Source organism: Thermobia domestica, chromosome 2 (assembly GCF_964235325.1).
Source record: "Thermobia domestica chromosome 2, izTheDome1.hap1.1, whole genome shotgun sequence".
Classification (NCBI taxonomy): Eukaryota; Metazoa; Arthropoda; class Insecta; order Zygentoma; family Lepismatidae; genus Thermobia; species Thermobia domestica.
The window spans coordinates 265,234,094-265,255,226 of NC_137455.1; the positions used below are offsets into that span (position 1 = coordinate 265,234,094).

General features: G+C 35.4%; 1 protein-coding gene across 2 annotated transcripts in view; it reads right to left on the reverse strand.

Moving 5' to 3' along the window:
• The window catches only part of LOC145678469 (uncharacterized), a 41,041-nt gene extending 21,060 nt beyond the window's left edge, over positions 1-19,981 (reverse strand). The window contains exons 1-2 of one of the 2 annotated variants that reach the window (XM_081748636.1): positions 19,834-19,981; positions 1,691-2,982 (exon numbers count right to left, since the gene is read on the reverse strand). In XM_081748636.1, the coding sequence (XP_081604762.1) occupies positions 1,691-2,760 (1,070 nt within the window). In that variant the 5' untranslated portion in view covers positions 2,761-2,982; positions 19,834-19,981. Of the gene's footprint in view, positions 1-1,690; positions 2,983-12,513; positions 13,345-19,833 lie in introns of those variants that run through there. The other variant, XM_081748637.1, reaches the window with a different exon arrangement.
• Between the last annotated feature and the right edge of the window lie 1,152 nt (positions 19,982-21,133).

The window sequence follows — 21,133 nt, forward strand, 5'->3', positions numbered from 1 at the left end:
TTCATTTAATATATATATATATAAGCCATCTTTTAGTCAAATGATTTTATTTCTGTTATCAATGTTGCACTAAACGGTATAAACAGGATGAATCTGTAATATCAATTGCAAGTAAAGAGCAAATAGTCTTAACAAGTTAGTTGTTACACGATTTTAAAATACATATTTAAAATACTGTTTTAAAATGTTCAAAACAAGTTTTTTCGTGTGTTTTAAAACATGTTTAAAACATTATGAACATCTTTTTCATGTTTTAATCACATTTTTGTTCTTTTTTTTTAAAAAAAAACTGCTGTTTTTTAAAATCCTGATCTGTGTGCATAAAAGAAATAGTTATTCAGTTCTTGTGTACGTGGTATTTTTAATTCAAACCATTAATTTATTCCGTACCCAAAAGCCTCTTGATCTCCTAAATTGATAGTAAATAGGTGGAGACCTGATAGTAAAAAAGTGACTGGTCGGGGACTACTTATTTTAATTTGACAACCATCATAATTTAAATTTTCTGATGCTTTACAAATTCAAAGCTTAGCTCGCATCTAGTATGATTATGATATCGACAGTGGTCTTCAATGTCGTGTTGCATGCTCTATCTGTATTCTGTGTGTTGTCACTTACACAGGAAGGGACGCAATAAATAGGTTCACCACCTCCAAGTCTTAATAGTAGGTAATTTTACGACATGTTTTCGTTATAAAACTAAGACCCCATAGACAGCTGTAGAGAATTTTGTCCTTTCTTCATTTCCATCCTACAAACATTGTATGTACTTCTTGTACAATGACTAGAGATATAATTACATTGGATCTGCAAAACATGTGATCCCACCAGAAATAGAATACAAATTACGCACACTACAACATATATGCTACCAACTCTACTATTAAAAAGCAAGTGATCCATGAGCTACTTAATAATACCAAAGATTAATAATGCAAGCATTTCTCGACTAATGCTAATGATTACGAAACATGCAGTGAAGTATTTAGTTAGCAATAAACTTGCGATTCATAGTAAATTTTTATATTAACCACGTTAATACACGCTTATATTTTGGTACACAAAGTACACACTGGGATCTGGCAATCCACGGAGCATTTGAATGATTTTACATACAATTGATGAAACTGTGAGACTGGAATACGTCCTAATATAGCAAATAATCAATAGGCAGCTTCTACCTAGAACAGTCATGTGAATTTCAAGCATTGAAAATGGCAAAGTATGCCTATCATTGGTGCTGAAATCCAAATAAAAACAAATGCATTGCAGAAGGCACATGTAAGTAGAAACGCCTCGCAATATTACATTACAGATTTGGAAGATTTACCACATACATGAATTATGTATAAGGTTTTCGGAAGCTGAGACTGGGAAGTGAATTTACACATATTTCGTCCATCAGTCTCGTAAAATTAATTCACATATAAAGGTAAAACATAGTAGGGGTTCTACAGATTCCAGTGTGTACCTGAAGGTTTAACCCTAGACAGAAATGATCCATGGAAATGTTTTTCGATTTGTTGCTATTTTTTTCAAAATGATGAGAAATAAATACCATGAAATGAAGTGAGAAAACAATTAAAATAAAATAAGCATATTCAATCTACTGTTATTTAAATCGTGAATCTACGTATGAATGCAAGAGTTTACTTTCCACATATGTAGTTTTTAAACAAAGGCAACTAACCTTGAGGCCGAAACAACGATCTTAGGTTCTAAGCTACATTCTTCATTCTGAAGTTCTTTCTCATTCTGAAATTCTTCCTCATTTTGAAATTCTTCCTCATTCTGAAATTCTTCCGTTTCCAGTTTCACCTCAACTTTCAATTCCTCATCTTTCAGTGGTAAGCTATTAGTACTTACAAAACAAATTCTTTCTAATCGGTCTGTCTCCTTTAAATTGCTTTCAACCTTTGCAGTCATCGAATATGAAGTACTATTTGCATCTGACACAACTGATGTTTTGTTGCTCTGCCTTATTAAGTCACTGTCCGTTACGGAATTAACTACTGCTGAAACATTCAAGGAATTTTCACTATTTTCAGCTGTCTTATTTCCTCGATCTGTCACAATGTTCACTAACAAGGCAGGATCACATTCAACAATCATCTCACAGGATCCATTGTCTGTAGTTTTATCATTGATACTGTTTCTTGAATCATTGCTTTCACTCACATTTATCTGACTGCTAGCGTGAGGAAATTTTCTTGATTTATTGTTCATGCTTGGAGAATGTGATGACTCTCTTTCTTCATCCTCTGCTTCATCCATGCTCTCAATCACGTTTATTTTATTATCGATATTGTTCTTTGAATCATTGCTCTCGATCACGTTTATTTTATTATCGATATTGTTCTTTGAATCATTGCTCTCAATCACGTTTATTTTATTATAGATATTGTTCTTTGAATCATTGCTCTCAATCACGTTTATTTTATTATCGATATTGTTCTTTGAATCATTGCTCTCAATCACGTTTATTTTATTATCGATATTGTTCTTTGAATCATTGCTCTCAATCACGTTTGTTTTATTATCGATATTGTTCTTTGAATCATTGCTCTCAATCACGTTTATTTGACTGCTACTATCAGGAAATTCTCTTAATTTATTGTTCATGCTTGGAAGATGTATTGTCTCTTTTTCTTCATCCTCTGGAGAATCCATTCTTTCTACGTTTAAAGTAAGTGTGAAAAATTGCAGGTACCATGTACGAACATACTGTAATGTCCTTATCATCAAAGGAAATGTTATCATCAGAAAGTTAAGATATATTTTGATAAGACATAGCACAAGTCCTCAATTTCATGAGTTGGATCGGAATTTCTAAAAATATTCCATATAACAAGATCCATGAAAGATGTTCCGATATTCTTATTACTGCCATTGTAGTTATCTACTATAAAACACAGGACCTGGCCAGAACAAAGTTCTCTAGAAGCACTTGAATTACACTCTTGTTTCCACTGCCAGAACAACCTACAATAAGAGAAACAGTGAATAAATTTACAGTAAACGGCTACAAGAAAACAAAAATTATATATTGTTTATTTATTCCCACATTTCTATCATGCCTTATTACCTTAAGATATTAAAAAGAGAGAAGGGCAGAGTCAAAAGAATTCAAATTTGGTATTTAACAAAATGATAATTTCTTAACTTTCTTTTTTAAAAGCTTGTAGACATGCAAACTGTAATAATAATAATAATAATAATAATAATAATAATAATAATAATAATAATAATAATAATAATAATAATAATAATAATAATAATAATAATAATCAATGAATAAGATTTGTTTAAAGTTCCACGATTATTCTCCTACAGGGTGTCTTACTAAAATTCCAAAGTGAAATTTCGTGACAGGGAGATTTCTTTATCAAATCATAAAATTTCTTAACATTCTCATGAGCAAATCTGGGTGCGAATTAAGCCGAATTTTCATGCATGCGATAGAAGCATGCGTTGCTTGCGATTTGGTACTAAAGCCAACCATAGACATCTTTGGTGGTGAACTCTGACGTTTTATAGAACAAAATTTTTCAGTCTGTACTTATATTTGTACAGATAAAAAACCGTGACCCAAAATCCAACTTTCGTGACTTTTTTCTTGATTTTCATGACTGTTTTCTAATTTTGTAACTTTTTCGTGAGTTCCGTGACCGATAGACACCCTGTCCTAGGCTAAAGGATGAACAGAAAAGCCCTGGGAAAGGAAGAACCCCCAGAAAAGTACAAAAAAAAAAAAACAGATTTCTGTCCATAACAAACTCGCGTGGTCTTGAATCGAATCAGACACTGTCCACCACTTTTCCACCATGACCCCAAGTAGCAGCTATAGTAGTATCGTTTGAAAACCTAATTTAAATTAATAGTTAGAAGAGCATCATGAGATCTCTTAGGGAGGGAGGAATGAATTGATAATTGGTTCAATTAAAAACGGTCAGATAAAAGTAGCGGATAAAACAGGGGGAATAAAGTTTAGAAGAGAGATGGATTGGTGCAGGCAAGATTTGTTGCTATCAGAAACGGACCATCTTATATACCTACAAATATTTGTATTTTATAACAGACCTGTCAAACGGGGTGTGTTTTTTCTATTTAGGCCATTTTTCAATTATTTTGATCCCGTTTTACTGTTTACTCTTATGTACAAGAATATCTAGCAATCTACAGCGTATCTTGGTTGTACAAAATCAAAATGGCGTTTCTTTAGTCATTCATCAGTTTGACTGATTTAAATCATTTTCAGCATAAGTTTAAACCTTTGGCCCGGGAAGACCTTTATATAATGATTTTTGTGCAGTGGAAAAAGAGAATGCGCCGACAGAGGGAACTCAAAACTCACATTATTATCATCAAAAACGGATTGATTGATTTGAACCATTTTTGATAAAAATACATGCATTTGACATGCTCAATTTTGCAGATCAGTTATTCAAAAGACTTTATCCCGCTTTCTTAATTGCCACTAGCCACCAGATGTTCATTTCCTGGTGCAATACAATGTATTTGCAATTTTTAACTCTTGATTATTTCATTACTAGTTTTCTGATTGTACTGATATGCATTTTAAAACATGTATACAAGGAAGATGACATAGCCAAGAAATTTTTTTAAACAATGTGTATCTTCCATCCTTACGGATAGAGGGGGAATTTATTTCTCAAAATATTTAGTAAAGGACAATCAAACTGTCTCCCTCTGATTTTGCACTCTGGGTCCTGGATTCCATTTCCATTGAAATCACAGATTACTGAATCGATCCAGTATCATAAATCAGTTGGGGAACTACCTGAATAAAAACGTGGCAGATTCTTGCTGAGAAATACAGAAATAATGATACCTGGGAGCCGATGCACCGCCTAGGTATCACCCACTTAAACGTATGCCATCTGGTCAATCACAGTCCTTCATAGGCTATAGTGCCAAGGAGATTAGGATAATAATATAGATTTTCTTCCTATTGACGTTTAGCTTACAGAATGTTTGTCATTCACCTTCAGGTTTTATTTGTAGTTAGAACAATACACTTTGCATTACATTATCGGGGTCAAACTTTACGATATTCATCATACACCAGCTAAACTTCTAAATACAATCCATTCCGACTGTAATTCAATTAATGTAGACATAATTTAAGACACTGACGCAAAAATTAGTCCTCTCAAACTTTTTTTTTTTTTTACTAGAAAATTACTGTTTGTAATATGTATGTGTCAAATAATTTCAAAGCAAATAACCTTTTTAAATATATATATTTTCGTTGTTCAGAACAAAAGGTGCAATGAAGATATCGTAAAAGAGCATTCAGAAAGAATAATCAACTTCGAACCAGCGGCGAATCCAGAACTTTCATGATTCAGGTGGGAATAGGGAGATGTTTCCTATCTATCTATCTATATATTTTCCTTTGGTCATATATATGGTGTGTGTGCTGGTAAGTTCAACCTATGTTATCAATTTTCAAGTTAATGTATCCCCTATATTTGATATTTCTACGAGTACACTAACATCTACATAACAATAAATGTAATTGTTTGATCCTTTAAAAAAATAACGTTTATTAACAGAAGTGTCTACTTTCTTTATTCTCTGAAAGGAAACACAATTTGAATATACTTAGATGGATTGTAGCTTTTCAACTTCCAAAAATATCTTAAGAAATGGAGTTGAAATAAGTTTTTCGTTTATACGACTTCAGGAACAAAAGAGAATATGTGCATTTCACATGGATCTTTTTTTTTTTGTTCCCTCTCTTCCTCTCAAAAAAAAAAAAAAAAAAAAAAAAAAACCGGGACAAGCATCAAATTGTTCAGTTGAAATATTTCTTTCGGATATACATTCTATGGATCCCTCGCAACTGATGAACTCTCTCCAAACCTTTCCGGACACAACGCAAATTAAACTATGGTTACATGTCACTCTTGTGCAGGATACATCTTTAGATAAGTGAAGCCCTCTCACACTTTGATTCTTCCCTTTCCTATATAAACATTTTTTTGAAGAAAGTCTGTTCAGCTGCATTCAGGGATTGTTTTTAGCTACGTTTCTCAGCCGAAACAGGAGCGGCGCCAAAATATTTCAGAGGAGGTATCTAGAGAAAACAGCATGTTTTTCATAATCTGTATCATAACTTCGGTTCTAAAGCTTTTTATTTCTTAAATATATATGTATGGTCAGCCTGGGAAGATTTATGTTCATTTTGGTGCCTGGATGGCGGGACACAGCAAAAAAAAAAAAAAAAAAAAAGTTTCGGACAATTCTTACACATATAAAATTTATATTGTTCTTCCTGAAAAGTATGGAAGATCGAAAATATTACCCGCTGTAACAGCTTGTTTGTAGTAACAATAGACAAAACAGACGACTGGCTTCATATAATAAAGAGAAAATACTTGTCATATCGTATCGTTGAAGCAACAACACAAAAAATGATATATTTTTCTATCAGGAAGGCACAATCCCATATGGATCAGCTGTTGCCCACGGAGGATTTACACGTCTTCACTTTTACATAAAAGGATGGAAGCTTCAGAGGGGGCGTTATTATCAGCTCTAACACTTCGAGATATTAGCTCGCAACAGAGTGACAACAGATTATTGCTCTAATATAGTAACAGCAAAAATACTTTCGTCGTCGTATCTCATTGAAATAACACAAAAAGTTATATTAGAGCATTTTACATATTTTACAATTGTTACATATTTTTCTCTTCAGGGGGAACATGTGCCCCCATCTGGATCCGCTATTGCCTCAAACAAACTTGCGTAAAATCAAATTAGTATTTTTAATATTTATATAGGGATTAACAAGCAAAGAAAAATTCAATACAATTTTGCTCTGGTGATTACCAACGGGTAATCTCATTTGTATGAGAAGTCAGTAATTAGTAGTGCTTCGAAAAATAATCACGTTTTCAAGAAAATCTTTGATTTTATTCGCCATCTACAAAGAAAATAAAAATAGTTATTCCAGTTTGAGACCAAGTCAACTATCGTTTGTTTAGAAGTCAACTCTGACAGGTGGATTAGATTTGTCAGCTATGATAAAAGATTCCAGTTTGCGACCAATCAATGACTGATTCTTTCAAGGAATTTCCAAACTACTGATCACCGTCAACAACGCTTCAGCGAGAAGAAAACGGTGTTATTACGAACTTTCAAAGCGGACCTTAACGGCTGAAAATGCGCAATTATGATCCAATGAATTATCTTTTATGTTATTACCAATAACAGGCCCTGTTTATGTATGGTGAACGTTCACGGAAGTTTATACTCTGAAATATATATCTCCCTTTAGTAAAACGGCTCTATGGTGATGTTAGACATAATATCCCGGTTCTGTGATTATATTTGCAGAACGCTTTACTTCCAGAGATCGTATAGACATTTTAGATGACAATTTTCCAATATGACAATCCGCCAATTTAACTACGGGACCTGCTGGGGTGTGGTTTCATGATCATCGAAATGAATTACACCTCCCCTAGCACGCCCAATCCTCAACATTTCGCACGCACAAGATTTCTGAACATTTCTGGTGGGTTCTGAGGCTGAGAATCCGGAGGAAACATCCTTTTCCATCTTCGCTGAAGGAACTAGGTACCGCACTGCATGATGAATATTACAATGAAAACCATTCATGACTTATACACCTCCATCTCATATTGCCATCGAATGGAGAATAGTTTTTACAAGCGAAAAACAGGTTTTGATCTTATCAGTGGTTATACGCATTTCTGTGTCATAATTTCCGAGACAAACGTACCTGAGTAGTTCGATGGTAAACTTCCACTCTGTTGCCAAATGTACACCATATTTTAAACACCTTCCAAATGGAAAAATAATATTTTTTAATTAGCGCGCTCTAATACTGCCATAATGAGAAAAAGTAAAAGTGATCATCAAGTTTAACTAGACTGCACGCATTTTGAAATGTAAAAAATAAATAGCTTTTATAATACTTTTGACATGTTACTCTTGCATGAGAAGTACTATACACGGCCTTTACCCTAATAAGTAGTATTTTGTCGTTGTAAGAGCCTTTCTATTCTTTCTCAATAGACATACCTAGAAGTTTAATACAGTGGCGCCGCTAATATATCTTTGTTAAACTTGCCGTACTTGTTATTCGAAATGCAGAGGTTAAGGTTTCGCTCTGTGTAGTAAAACTTCTCTTATTTTATTGTGCAATACTGAAAACGGAAATCTGTAAATCAATGACGTCAAGTAAGAAATTTAAGTCATTTTTAATAGCTATTGCACTACATATTATGTAAGGAATTACTTAAGGGGGCAGACTACTAAATATTTTTGAAAAACTAATAAATTTTTCTTTTGCCCGTTTTTCGTAAATGGAAAGAGGTAATAAAATGTAACTTACCACAATAATAGATAATGTTATTCTACACCCGAAAATACGAATCGGAAGAATTTTCAGTGTTGCCATCCATAGAAATTACAGTGTGACCAGAATTTGAATTACTCAAAAATCTAGGTAAAGGCAGCGACTAGAAAAATGAACTTAACGGTAACTGATGACTTATTATGCTGTCTACGTTCCTTGTTTACTACTTTTTAAATAGTGTTTCTGTTCATTTTGTAATAACTTATTTATTTTGTAATAATTTATGTAAGTTTTATCAAATAAATAGAAATATTATTTAAAAAGTAGTAAACAAGAAACATAGACAGCATGATAAGTTATCAATTACCGTTGAGTTCATTTTTCTAGTCGCTGCCTTAACCTAGATTTTTGAGTAATTCAAATTCTGGTCAGACTGTAATTTCTATGGATTTTCTTCTGCTGTATTTTCATCTGCTGATTCCAAAAATAAAGTCAGAAATTTTCCATCACCCAATTTTTTTTCAATAATATTTTCCCTGTTCATTACCATTTGTGGTATATAGCATACTGATTAGAAGGAGTATGTTACATTTATATTTCATTTCATTGTGTCAATAATTGACTTATAACGTTTTGGTGATTGTTGCCTTGAATTCACGAGTTACAACAATGACATTCTCCTACAAAACTGTGATTGTAAGGTACAGTTCACAGCCGAACAGAAGCTTTCTTAAAAGAAAGAAGCTAATTCTGTGCTCTCTTCCGTTGTCAATTGAATTGTTTAATACCGTCCATAGAAGTGCATCATAAGAAGTACTTTAAAAGTGTATAGTATATAAGAAACATGTCTCGAAAGTGTGTTAATGATAGAAACAACTTCTGTTACGTGTGTGGTGATCTGACTTTCAAAGCACAGAGGTGAAAATTTACTCCTCTAATAAGAAAAGCTTATGACTGTTATTTTAACAACAAAATAGATCAGAACAAGACATGGGCTCCGGAAATCTGTTTTGCCAAATGTGTAACGCTATAACTAACTGGTTGAAAGGATCCCGTCATATACCTTTTGCAATCCCTATGATATGACGCGAATTTAAGGATCATTTAACAGACTGCTACTTCTGCTTGACAAATATATCTGGAATAAGTTCGAAGTCCAGACACACTGTCAAATATCTATCTTTAGATTCAGGAATTCGACCGGTGCTTCATGGGCCAGGACCTCCCATACCAACTACCACCAGACTACATAACAACGACTGAAGAATTTCCTGATTTTGTTGTTCAGGATAAATTAGAGAATGATTCAGATTTTGCGGATGATGCCATAAATAAACCTCACTATATAACACAGGAGGATTAAATGATTTGGTTCGGAATCTTGGTTTAAGTAAAAGCATGACAGAATTACTCGCCTCAAGATTGAAAGAATGGGAGCTACTGCAGGGTGACACTAAAATAAGGTTTTCCCGCCAACGCCAAAAGGTATTTGGGCATTTTTTTTTTCCTAAAGAGAAGATACTAGTTTTCTATGATGTTGAGAATTTGTTCCCGTCACTGGGTATTGAGCAAAAATCTGAGGATTGGAGTTTGTAAAACAAGTATGAAAGGGGTGTTACTTCATAATGGAAACATATCCATCCATTCCTTTAGCTCATCAACCTTTGGCGTGGGAGACCCGGGTTCGATTCCCGGCGGGAGCTCATGTGGTTCGGATTCCACGTTAATCAGTAGGTCCACGTCTCATATAGCCTCGCTGCTGAACGGGACGTTAAACTCAAAATCAACTCAACTCAACTCCTTTAGCTCATCAAGTTGGTTTGAAGGAAAATTAAAAGAATATAAAGCTCTTACTATCCGCAATCAATTATGACAATTTTTCTTGGCAGATATGTGGGGATTTGATAGTTGTAGCTAGTCATGTTACTTGGGTTACAGCTTGGCTATACTAGATTTTGCTGCTTGTTATGCAAGTGGAATAGCAGAGATAAATGTAATCATTATATTAAAAAAGAACTAGCCAAAGAGAACGTCACTTTCCAAGACAAAAAAGTATTTTTCACTAATCATTTGTACATTCTGAAAAAATCTTGTTGCCTGCACTGCACATCAAACTAGGCCTGATTAAGAATTTTGTGAAAGCATTGGGTCGTCTCTTCCTCAAAAATAAGTTCCCAAGGATCAGTGAAGCTAAACTAAAAGGAATATTTATTGGCCCTCAATCAGGGAACTGATGAAAGATACGCAATTTGAAAAAAACACTTCAATACGCAAGAAGCATCTGCATAGCTTGTCACAAACTTCCTAGGAAACTTCAGATCTAATAACTACAGATAACTTGTCAGTGAAATGATTGAGAACTACACGATAATGGGATATAATATGTGTTTAAATACTTTCTGCACTCGCATGTCGATTTCTTCCCTGAAAATCAGGGGGCTGTGAGGGACGAACATGGGGAGTGTTTCCAGCAAAAAACCGCAGAATAGAAAGGCATTACCAGGGTAAATGGTATCCAAATATGTTGGCAGACAACTATTGGACACTGAAAACAGATGTTTCTCAAACGAAGTAGAGTCGAAAATGCAATTCACACGCATTTTAGGTGAGTAAATGTAATTACAGCTAAGACACCACAATACTATAGTATATAGACTCGAAAAATGTTTTTCTTATATGATTACTGGAAAACTCTGGGTGACGGAAAAAGTTTTGTAAAAATATTTGAAATCAGCACAAAAACGTAAGTCAGAAACACAAATTGTTTCTCTTATAACATAGTTGTAACTTTTGAGCAATGGCACAATTTGTAAAAAACCCTAAAATTTGTTTGTATGCCCATTAATGTTTGACAGTGTAGAATTTTGCAAGGTTACTTAAGATCTACTGAAAGAGCGAAAATGAGCTTCCATTTGACAGCTGGATGAGCCCAATAACTTCAAAAATAAAGAAGTTATGGTAATTTAAATCCATGATGCTGAGTACCAAAAAGTGAAATTGAAGCAAAATTCACATATTTCAAAAATTTCTCCCTGGCCCATTTCTCATCCAAAAAATTGGAAAAAATTAATTTAGGATAATTTCATTGGTATTTATGAATGAAAAAATTTTGAAGAGAATTTGAGACATTGAAGCACAGTGCTCCAGGTGATTTGACATGGAATGGCCCAGTAATGATATTTAGAAACTTTATTTTAATTTTTTTAGAGAGACTGACAGATTTATTTCTTACTAACAACATTTCAGATATAGTTGCTAAGTTATTTCATACTGCAAGCAGGTAGTCAGACATGGGAAGAACGTTAGCTAAAGCTTATATAATGGAACTATCTCAGTATTCACCAAGTAGCGCTGTGCTAAAACTCTGGAAAAATGTTAAAATATTCGACCACGAGATCAGAACCTTAAATCGACTGATTGCAAAGAGAGAGTCTCGCTCAATAGGTATACAGAGTTTAGATTACATTCATTTTAAATGAAAAATGTCTTTCTTTTACCACGAATCTATCAGATTTTACTGTATAACTAACAGAAGTGTCTAACAAATTTAAGGAAATTTCAACGTGGGGCCACTGTGGTTTAGTGGTAAAGCGCTCACCTCTGGTGTATGGAGTCTCTGGTCCGATTCCAGCTCACACCAAGCGCACTTTATGGTGGACAAAAACTTTGAGTGTGGGTTTTCCCGGGTTTCCTTCCATCACTTCACTCACTATTACAATCACAGGCATTATCATAGGAAGTTAAACTAAACAATTTAACGTGCAAAAGAACAACAAAGGGTGGGGAGGCAAGATATGAACTTTATGGGAAACACCCTAATTTTCTTTTACATCATATCTTCTGCAGGTGAAAATTTAATAAAATTCAAAGCAAAAAATTTTCAACAGGATCAGGAACTGAACGTGGGTCACCAGCTTATCGCGCCGGGGAGTTAAATCATTAGAATATCTAGATCAAATCCTGACTAATGAAACACTTTCACTTTCGAGGTTAGCGCTCAGCCGACCAATTCAACCGTCATAGATATTCAATAACCATTCAAGCAGACCAGCTACTGCGGTAGAGTCTATGTGGTCTGAATCTCTAAGCACTGTCCTCGAAAACGAGTGTGTTTGACCGATCCGGCAGCGGACGAGGTAGTTCAATAATTAACTTACCTGCACGGTGAGATGGAGAACGGATCCTATTCTCGGCCCTCTGAATATTTTTGATTGTTTGAATTTTATTAACATCCAAGAAACTTAGGCTCTACGCAACTGATATATCTGAAACTCACGTAATAAGGCAGAAAAGCCGTCCAATTTAAATTTAGACACATCACTCGAAATAATTGTTGAAAAATTATCATTCTTTCACTGATTTCTTTCTTATTGTCCTCCAAGAGATTTGTGTTAGGCGATATGACAACATCCGACTTAGTATTAATGAAGTTGAAAGGGGTCACCAGAAAGTATTGTTAAAAATTTACAACTCTTTCACAATTTACGTATAAATACAACATCTGGAGGTGGTGGAGAATATATCACAAGTAACATACTACAAGAAATACAAACCAAATACTAGGTGGCTACTAAAAAGCATGAATGCTATCTGAACAAATCAGGGAAGGCGAAGTTGCTGGACCCGCCCTTCTTCGTGCCCGAAGCCAACAGGCGTACCTGCGTAAGCAAAGGCAGTAAAAACAGGTGGGTTTTCGCATTGATACAACTTTCTATAGCACTTGTAATGGTTTCACAGCAGTAACATTACACTTGTAAACATAAAATACAGCTTTCGTACGCTGTGCAGAAATACTCTGACAGTTGGAAACAGTATTTAATACAGTCATCTAGGCTACAGTATGCACTCTCTTATTTTAACTGTCTAATAAGCTTTAATTAGTTTACGCTAATAATGCTACACTTGTAAACATAAAATACAGTTGTATTAGTTTTTACTTAATTCTGCCGCCTGCGGAAACTTGTTCTTTATGAGCATGTCTTTCCATGCAGAGTATTGAATTTTATCTTAAAAATTTTGCAAAATATGTTGTGTTTCAACTTGTCCAGCACTGAAATAGCATTACATTATGAAAATTTCGTAATCCCCATAAGAATATAATCCCTATATGAGAATAGGCCACACACTCTTTGACATATAATCAGATACATACGTGACACTAACTTCAAATAACGGTACCTCTTGCGTCTAAGTCTCTATGTTACTCGTTGGTTTTCAATTACTCACGCTCCTACACTTAAGTAAAACTACGAAGCAAGTATTCTTGGGTAAGCACACCTGGTAGAATAAGAAGCTGCTAACTAAATGTTATTAAAGCATTAGAATCCGATTTTAGGACACTTACTCATGTTATACTACTATTTTATCTCCCTCCTGGAATTTGTTCAATGTGGTGCTTTCTGTTATTTTGCCGTCCACTTCTAACTGCGCTTATGAATGATATATTGGAATTTGATGGTTTACATTACTTTTTTCTTTTTCTTTATTTCACAGAAGGGGTTCGTTCAAATTCAGCAAAATGAAACAAAATGCTAAATATATGTTAGTTTTGGAGGGGTTAACTGCCAGAGATGGAGGCACCGAAATACAAAATTTACGGAGAAATGAACAGAATCAGACGAAATGTGACAATGAGTAACAAAATGAATAATGAAGTCATTAGTTTGGGATGATTAATTAGAGAGTTAAAAAAGGTTAAATTCTGGACTATATGAGTTCGCGTATTGATGCAATATTAGGTAAATGCGTATTGATGCAATAGAGCATGAAACTGTGTTATTAACTAACCTACGATGTGTATGTTACAGTAAGGAAAAAATGAAATGAAATCTTTGAGTTTTACGTCCCACGTTTTTGCCAGTTAAGCTAAAGGAGACGGTGATTATGAGAAATGAATGAAATGAACAAAACGGGAGGAAAAGGAAGAACCCCGAGGAAACCCACGCACACGGTGTTTGTCCACTACAAAGTTCACTTGGCGGGGGCCGTGTTACAGTAAGGGGAAAAATACAGAAATGTAGAAAGGAAACTAACAAGAAGAGAGTTTTATCTGAACCAAATGTGGTGAAATGGGACAAAATTTTGGGTGCCATCCCATTTTATGGGGACATAAATTTGTAAAATCCACGAAGAAATATGCTACTCGATTTCACAATAGGGTTGTGTAAATAATGAAAATCGGAATCTTACCTTTTACAAGTAATACCTAATAAGTGGAATAATAAATGGAAAGTGTGCCCTTAAACATGTCGTACTCCATAAAAAAGAAATGGAGTGAAGTCCTATGTGAAGACAGAGTACAAAGTAATCATAAAAGTACCACAAAGCCGTGCAAGTTATAAGGCATGTGTTATACTTGATCAACACTCAACGACTCAGCTCAGAAAGGAAGTTTCAACCTGACTGGAGGAAGGCTCTTCGGAGTGAAATTTGCAAAGCACTACACGTATTATCGTGGACACTTGTACTAGAAGAGAGAATAGACGAGTAGTGAATTTCTTAACCGATATTGCTCATGCAACAGTAAAAGACTTTGTACAGTCCAAGAAAATAAAAATAATGAAATTTCCACCATGGCACGACGAAGAGGCTCGCCTCATATTGTGGAAAAAGTAAAAGAGCTTGGGAACTGTGGCGTGCATTCCCAAATGGACACACTTACCTGATATAAGACGTCGCACAGAAAAAGCTACTGATGTGTAAATACCTAGATTATAATTAAAAAATTTCAGACACCAGCATCAACAGTCCTAAAGACTTCTGGTCTCTTATCAGATCTAGGTCTGAAACTTCTAACATGCCTCTTGTGATGTACAATGACGACTCAAGTGCAGAAGATGATAAAACAACAGAAATGTTTAATGAATTCTTTTGTAACAAATTCTCTAACGGACACCATCTACTTTCCCCCTGTTCAGTCTGTTTGCCAATTCACATTATCTCATATATATCTACCACACCTTCAGAGGTTGAGTCACTCTTATTCCCTCTCCCACCTGAGAGAGCCTCAGGCGCTGACAATATAAGCTCTATCATCCTGTCTTCCACAGCATCTATTATTTCTTTTCCGCTTTCGCTCAATTTTTAACAGGTGTTTCATAGAGTATTTTTCCTCTTCTTGGAAAACAGCCCATGTCTCCCCCATCTATAAATCCGGACCAAAAGATGATGTGTTATCCTATAGACCTATTTCGCTTCTTTCAAACATATTCATCGTCTGCGAAAAAATTATCAAAGATAGAATTACCAAATTTACCTCACCCTATATTAACACAGCCCAACATGGTTTCTTGTTCAATAGCGCTTGTCTTACTAACCTAAGTAACTGTTTAATCATGCCGTAAATAGTATCTCCACCAATGCACAACTTGACACCATCTATTTCGATTTATCTAAAGCATTCAATTAAATTAACCATCCTTATCTAATTTACAAAGTCTCCATATATTCGGTATTCATGGGCCACTCTTATTCCTACCGACTAGCTACTTACAAGATCTCACCCAGAGAGTAGTCTTGGCGGGATCAGTATCTAACCTGCTGCCTGTAACATCCGGAGTAACACAAGGTAGTGTACTTGGTCCACTCTTATTCATTTTGTATATGGATGACTTGGCTAATGGCTTCAACTCAACCCCCAGCAGAATCTCGTTATTTGCAGACAACTGTGAACTCTTCAGGGAAGTGAACAGTACAGAAGACTCCGACCTACTTGAAAATAACATAGATAACTTTTCCTCTTGGTATAAAACATGGCCCTTAAAAGTAGATCACGGTAAGAGTAGATTCATAACATTTTCCCTCACACACCTCACAGAACAAAAATGGTTCGCCCAACACGAGAGTCAATAGGCAAAGATCTCGGAGTTACTTTTGACACAAATTAACTTTTACAGAACATATAAACGCTATCACTAAAAAAATCTATGCGTCTTCTAGGATTTCTGTACAGATCAACAGAGATACGGAACCTCTCTTTCCTTCGCAACGATCTACAAGGCAATTATTTCTCCTAAATTGGAATATTGTTAACATATCTGAACAATGGCAGCTCCTACAAACCTACCCCGGCTAAACTCAGTTCTAAATTTCTTCCTGGCAATAGTATGTTTGAGAGTACTTAGCACACGTGCGATGACAATGCACGAACTGTTACGAACGCTAAATATTCAACTACCTGACACTCGTCATAATATCAATGATCTCAAATATCTCTACAAACTCACACATCATGTGGTTCGGATTCCACGTTAATCAGTAGGTCCACGTCTCATATAGCCTCGCTGCTGAAAGGGACGCTAAACTAAAATCAACTCAACTCAACAAACTCACACATGGCCAGTTCAGATCTGAAACGTTACTCTCAGAATTGTATTTCCGAATTCCATTCAGACAAACACGTAACACATATCATTTTCCTATAGTATGATCTAGACTGTCAATAGTTCAACGAGCTCTGTTCTACAGGCTTCCTAAATCATGCAATGAAATATCACATACATCTGTAGATTTATTTGATTTTGAAACTGCATATAACTTTGCACCACGACGTCATTTTAATGGATAAATTCTAGTCAGCTATTATCAACCTTTCTTATTATTACTTAGATGTTATTTATTATTATCATTATTATTATTATCAACTCAGATTTGTTGGATACTACAGTGTAAACTGGCTCTCAACTGTATCTGGAATTGTGTTTGTAAATAAATAAAATGATTATTGGTTTCTGTGTATACCAACCGACGCTGACACGCCTGTTCTCTACGGATGCACCACGTTGCGTATACTCGCCCCTCCTCCCGTTGCGCTCCTGCCCTGACTCTGTTAGTGCTTGTTAGTGGCCACCTACCACAATTTGGTTTGTGTTTTAAAGTTAATTCGTGGTTTATGCACTGTAATTTCATTACATTTGTGCACTCGCTGTATTCAAAGTTAGTGCTTCTAAAGCCGATCTGTACCCATTAATGCAACTGTTCCCTTAAGAAACACTTTCTAAGGCAGGAAGATAGGATTACTTACTAAGAGAATTTATTTCTGCTATACAGGTATGCCCTTGTGTGACAACGTAGTACAAGGCAGAATGATTTCCGTATGCGTTTAGTAATTGTTGATGCCCCAGTGACATGTGTTTGATAAAGGACTTTGCCTCCAATTCTAGCTGTTGTTTATATCGGTGGTTAGAAATATGTGAAGGTAAGGATTAATCATTATTTGTGAATTGTGTAGTCTGCAACTCTTTAACAATTTATGATACTGATTTTACTCAATAATACAATACAAACAAATAACGTACCTAGCAAAAATCAAAGAAAGTATGAAAATAGGAAACACTAGTGACTGACAGTTAAGAATCTACAATGAAAATGAAAGAGGAGTAATTTTAGGTAAGATATATTACAGCAACAATAGATAAATAATAATTCAACGTTAAAAACAGGTTCATGTGGTTAAAATCCAAGGCCGCCAGCTGTGGAAGATTAGCCGTTTTGATTTGTGTATGGTAGGTTTGTTCTTACTTTAGTTGCATAAAATGTCAATTTGCTTAACATTGGTTACTTTAAGGTATCATGTTATTTCTGGAGCTCTTCTATGAAAGTTACCTCATTTCATTCTAGCAGTGACCGATAATATCACAATTAAATCTATGTTAACCTTAATGTGGTATGGTATTTAGATGTAGCGGGTGTAGATAGTCCTTCCTCCTTTACATACAGTGCCGCTTACATCAAAAACAACCAACAACAATCATTTTCTTCTGATTTTCACTTACTGTTTCTCAATAAAGCAAAATTATTTCTCCAATTCAGCCGGTAAATTTCCTAAAATTGGTCCAGCGATAAAGTACCTTAAAGTAATACAGCTGTACTTTAGATTTACAAGTGTATGGATACTACTGAAAAATCATTACAAGCGCTTTACGACGGATAAAGTTTTTATGGTATTTTCCATGGGCGGTTTATTTCTGCACAATGTACAGAACCTGTACTTTATGTTTACAAGTACAGCGTCACGTTTCTAGTATGAAATCATGACAAGTGCTATTCAAACGAGTTTCAACGGCAAAACCAACTTCTTTTCACTACCCTAGCTTACGCGCATATTCACCATCTCTAACGCGAATGCTTCCTTCGGACGTACTCCTCGAAGACCCACCAGCTTTACCCTGCCCACAGTCGGTTAGATAGCATTTGTGCTCTCTAGTCCCCACCTAGCACAGGTTGGTTTGGTTTTTTGCAGTGTAGTTTTTGTGCCATACATCCGAAAGCCATATTTATACGCAAATCATAAAGAATTGCAAATTTTCAACAAGTACTTTTGTTGAACCCCTTGAATTTTGTGGGTTCACTCGAGCACACAGTTCTACCAAAAACAAAATATAATGTGAATCATTTTTCGTGAAGAAATGAGTGTTAAAATAAATAATTTCTGCCATTGCACAGCATATTGAAATGGACTTTGAATGGTAATATATTGTAACTACTTACTGACGGGGAAGGCAGAAGAAATGAAATCTTTAAGTTTTACGTCCCACGATTATGACGGGTTAGGCTAAAGGAGACGGTGATGATGAGAGATGAGTGAAATGGTGGAATGAAAAAGGTAGGAGGAAACGGGAGAATCCCGAGGAAATCCACGAGCACGGTGTTTGTCTACCACAGTCCACACGGCGCGAGCTGGGATAGAACCAGGGACCCGAGGCAGCGCAGGTGAACGTTCTACAACAGCCACCGCGCCCGTGCAAGATGGAAGAATGCAAGTAAGACGGAAATAAACGCAGGAATTTCCGGTTCATACGTTAGTCATGGACGTATGTGATGGATGTAATGCTAACATAAGGGTTTACTACAAAGAATAAAGAGCGTCATATTATAAAGTTTCTGCAGCGTCATGGTATGATGAAGCGTGAAATCAATTGTGCGAAGTAAGGAGAAGTAAAAATTGAGAGATTTTTCACGCAGCGTGTTATTTATGCCCGGGGAAGTCACTGAAGCCGGTTTGAAGATAAGAATTACTACGGATATCTTAAATATGTTTCTATTATCCTCGTTTATGCGTATAAACCCCGTCGCTGACGCGCCTGCTCCCTACAGACGCCCCCCTTCGCTGCCACTTGACCTCTGCTACGCTACTGCCCTGACTCGGTTAGATAGCATTCGTGCTTTTAGTAGCTACCTAGCAAGAGTTGGTTCGTGGATTATGTACTAGGTCCTCATTTAGTCCATGTTCTGCAAAAACAAACCGCAAAATACATGAAATGTGTCAAAATTTGATAGAACCGCCTTCTCGAGTATTGCCAATTTTATCTACGTTAAATGAGATATTTTCAAGTCACCTATCGGAAAACTTTTAGGGGACATTAAGAAGGAAATTATAATTATTCAACGTTTCTTTCTATTGGTGTAGCAAAAGTACGGCATATTAATCCAGAGTAAAAATACTATAGAGATTTATATATGCATACTAAGAGTGTTACCTAAATTTCAAGTTTACATCGAATACAGCCTTAAGCTATTGCACTTCATAACATTGTACCAATCTTCTTCTTCTTCTAAGCAATACAACAAACACTTTTCAGATTTAATAACCACTGTCTTGAAACTGCCCTTCGGAAATTTACAAAGGAAATAATAAAAGTTGAAGAGAGAGATCAAAGCTGGAAGGAGAAAATCTCGTTGAAATTTAAGAGAAAATGGTAATAGTATACATGAGAACCCCCTGTCTTCCGTGCGCGAGGATACTTCATATTATATATTTATACGTTACCAAATTAAATCACTACGTTGTCTTCATTATATGTGCTTAACATTCTATTTTTACTTTCTAGAATAAATTTTGTTGATTTCGATTCGAAAAATGTTAAATATTTTTAAATTTATATCGTGATGCAGACCAAAATCCTTGTTGCATATAATGTAATGCGCTATAGCATATAAAGTACAAGGGCAAATAGGTACGTTCTTTTTTATTTTCGTATCAGTGGATAAGTAAATGAAAGTGGGTTTGTTACCCCCTTGTTAAGTTTGTAGATACTCAATGAATAATCCCTAAAAGTATGAGCGTCCAGCTTCTTCTGGAACTCAGACGGTCTTACGTATACTATATCCGCGAAATTCTTCATACAACGGAGGAAAACTATGGAAGTCAGGAGAAGATACAATTAGTAGAAAAATAAATGAGGAAAAAGTTGAGTAAAGAAAGTGATGCCGTCAAAAAGAAAAAAAAGAATCCAAGTTCGAAGGGCCAGGACCATAAGTTGCTTATAAAAAAATAGAACTGGGGAAGGTATAGACAGTAGCAAGGACATTCAAAGACCAAGTGATTACTTGTCGTGAGGTCATCTCCACAATCACACTAGGGAGAGGGACGTATATACCGCCTTATGTTGAGATATTTTGAAGTCGATTAGAATCATACTAACGGCTGACTATTGCAGGAAACATATTCGAACTCCTTAGTATGAGACTAATCACGTGTCTGAACAGCTCTGTATAAGGCCCATTCTGTTCTTGCTTTCTTGCCCCAGCTCCTAACCTTTCGGGCACTTCAATTAGACATGAGTATGGTGGTATAGATGATTTTTAGTCAGTCCTCACGTAGAAGAATGGCGTGATTAAGGATGTTCACTGAACTGTTGTGGGAGGTATAAATATAGTGATATATTGTTCACTAATAAATACTGAAGAAGGTGATAAACTATGGTGCGTATATTGTTTGCTAATATAAAAGAGGCCCATGTTCCGTTAAGGGGGTCCAAAATTACACTGGACCCCCTT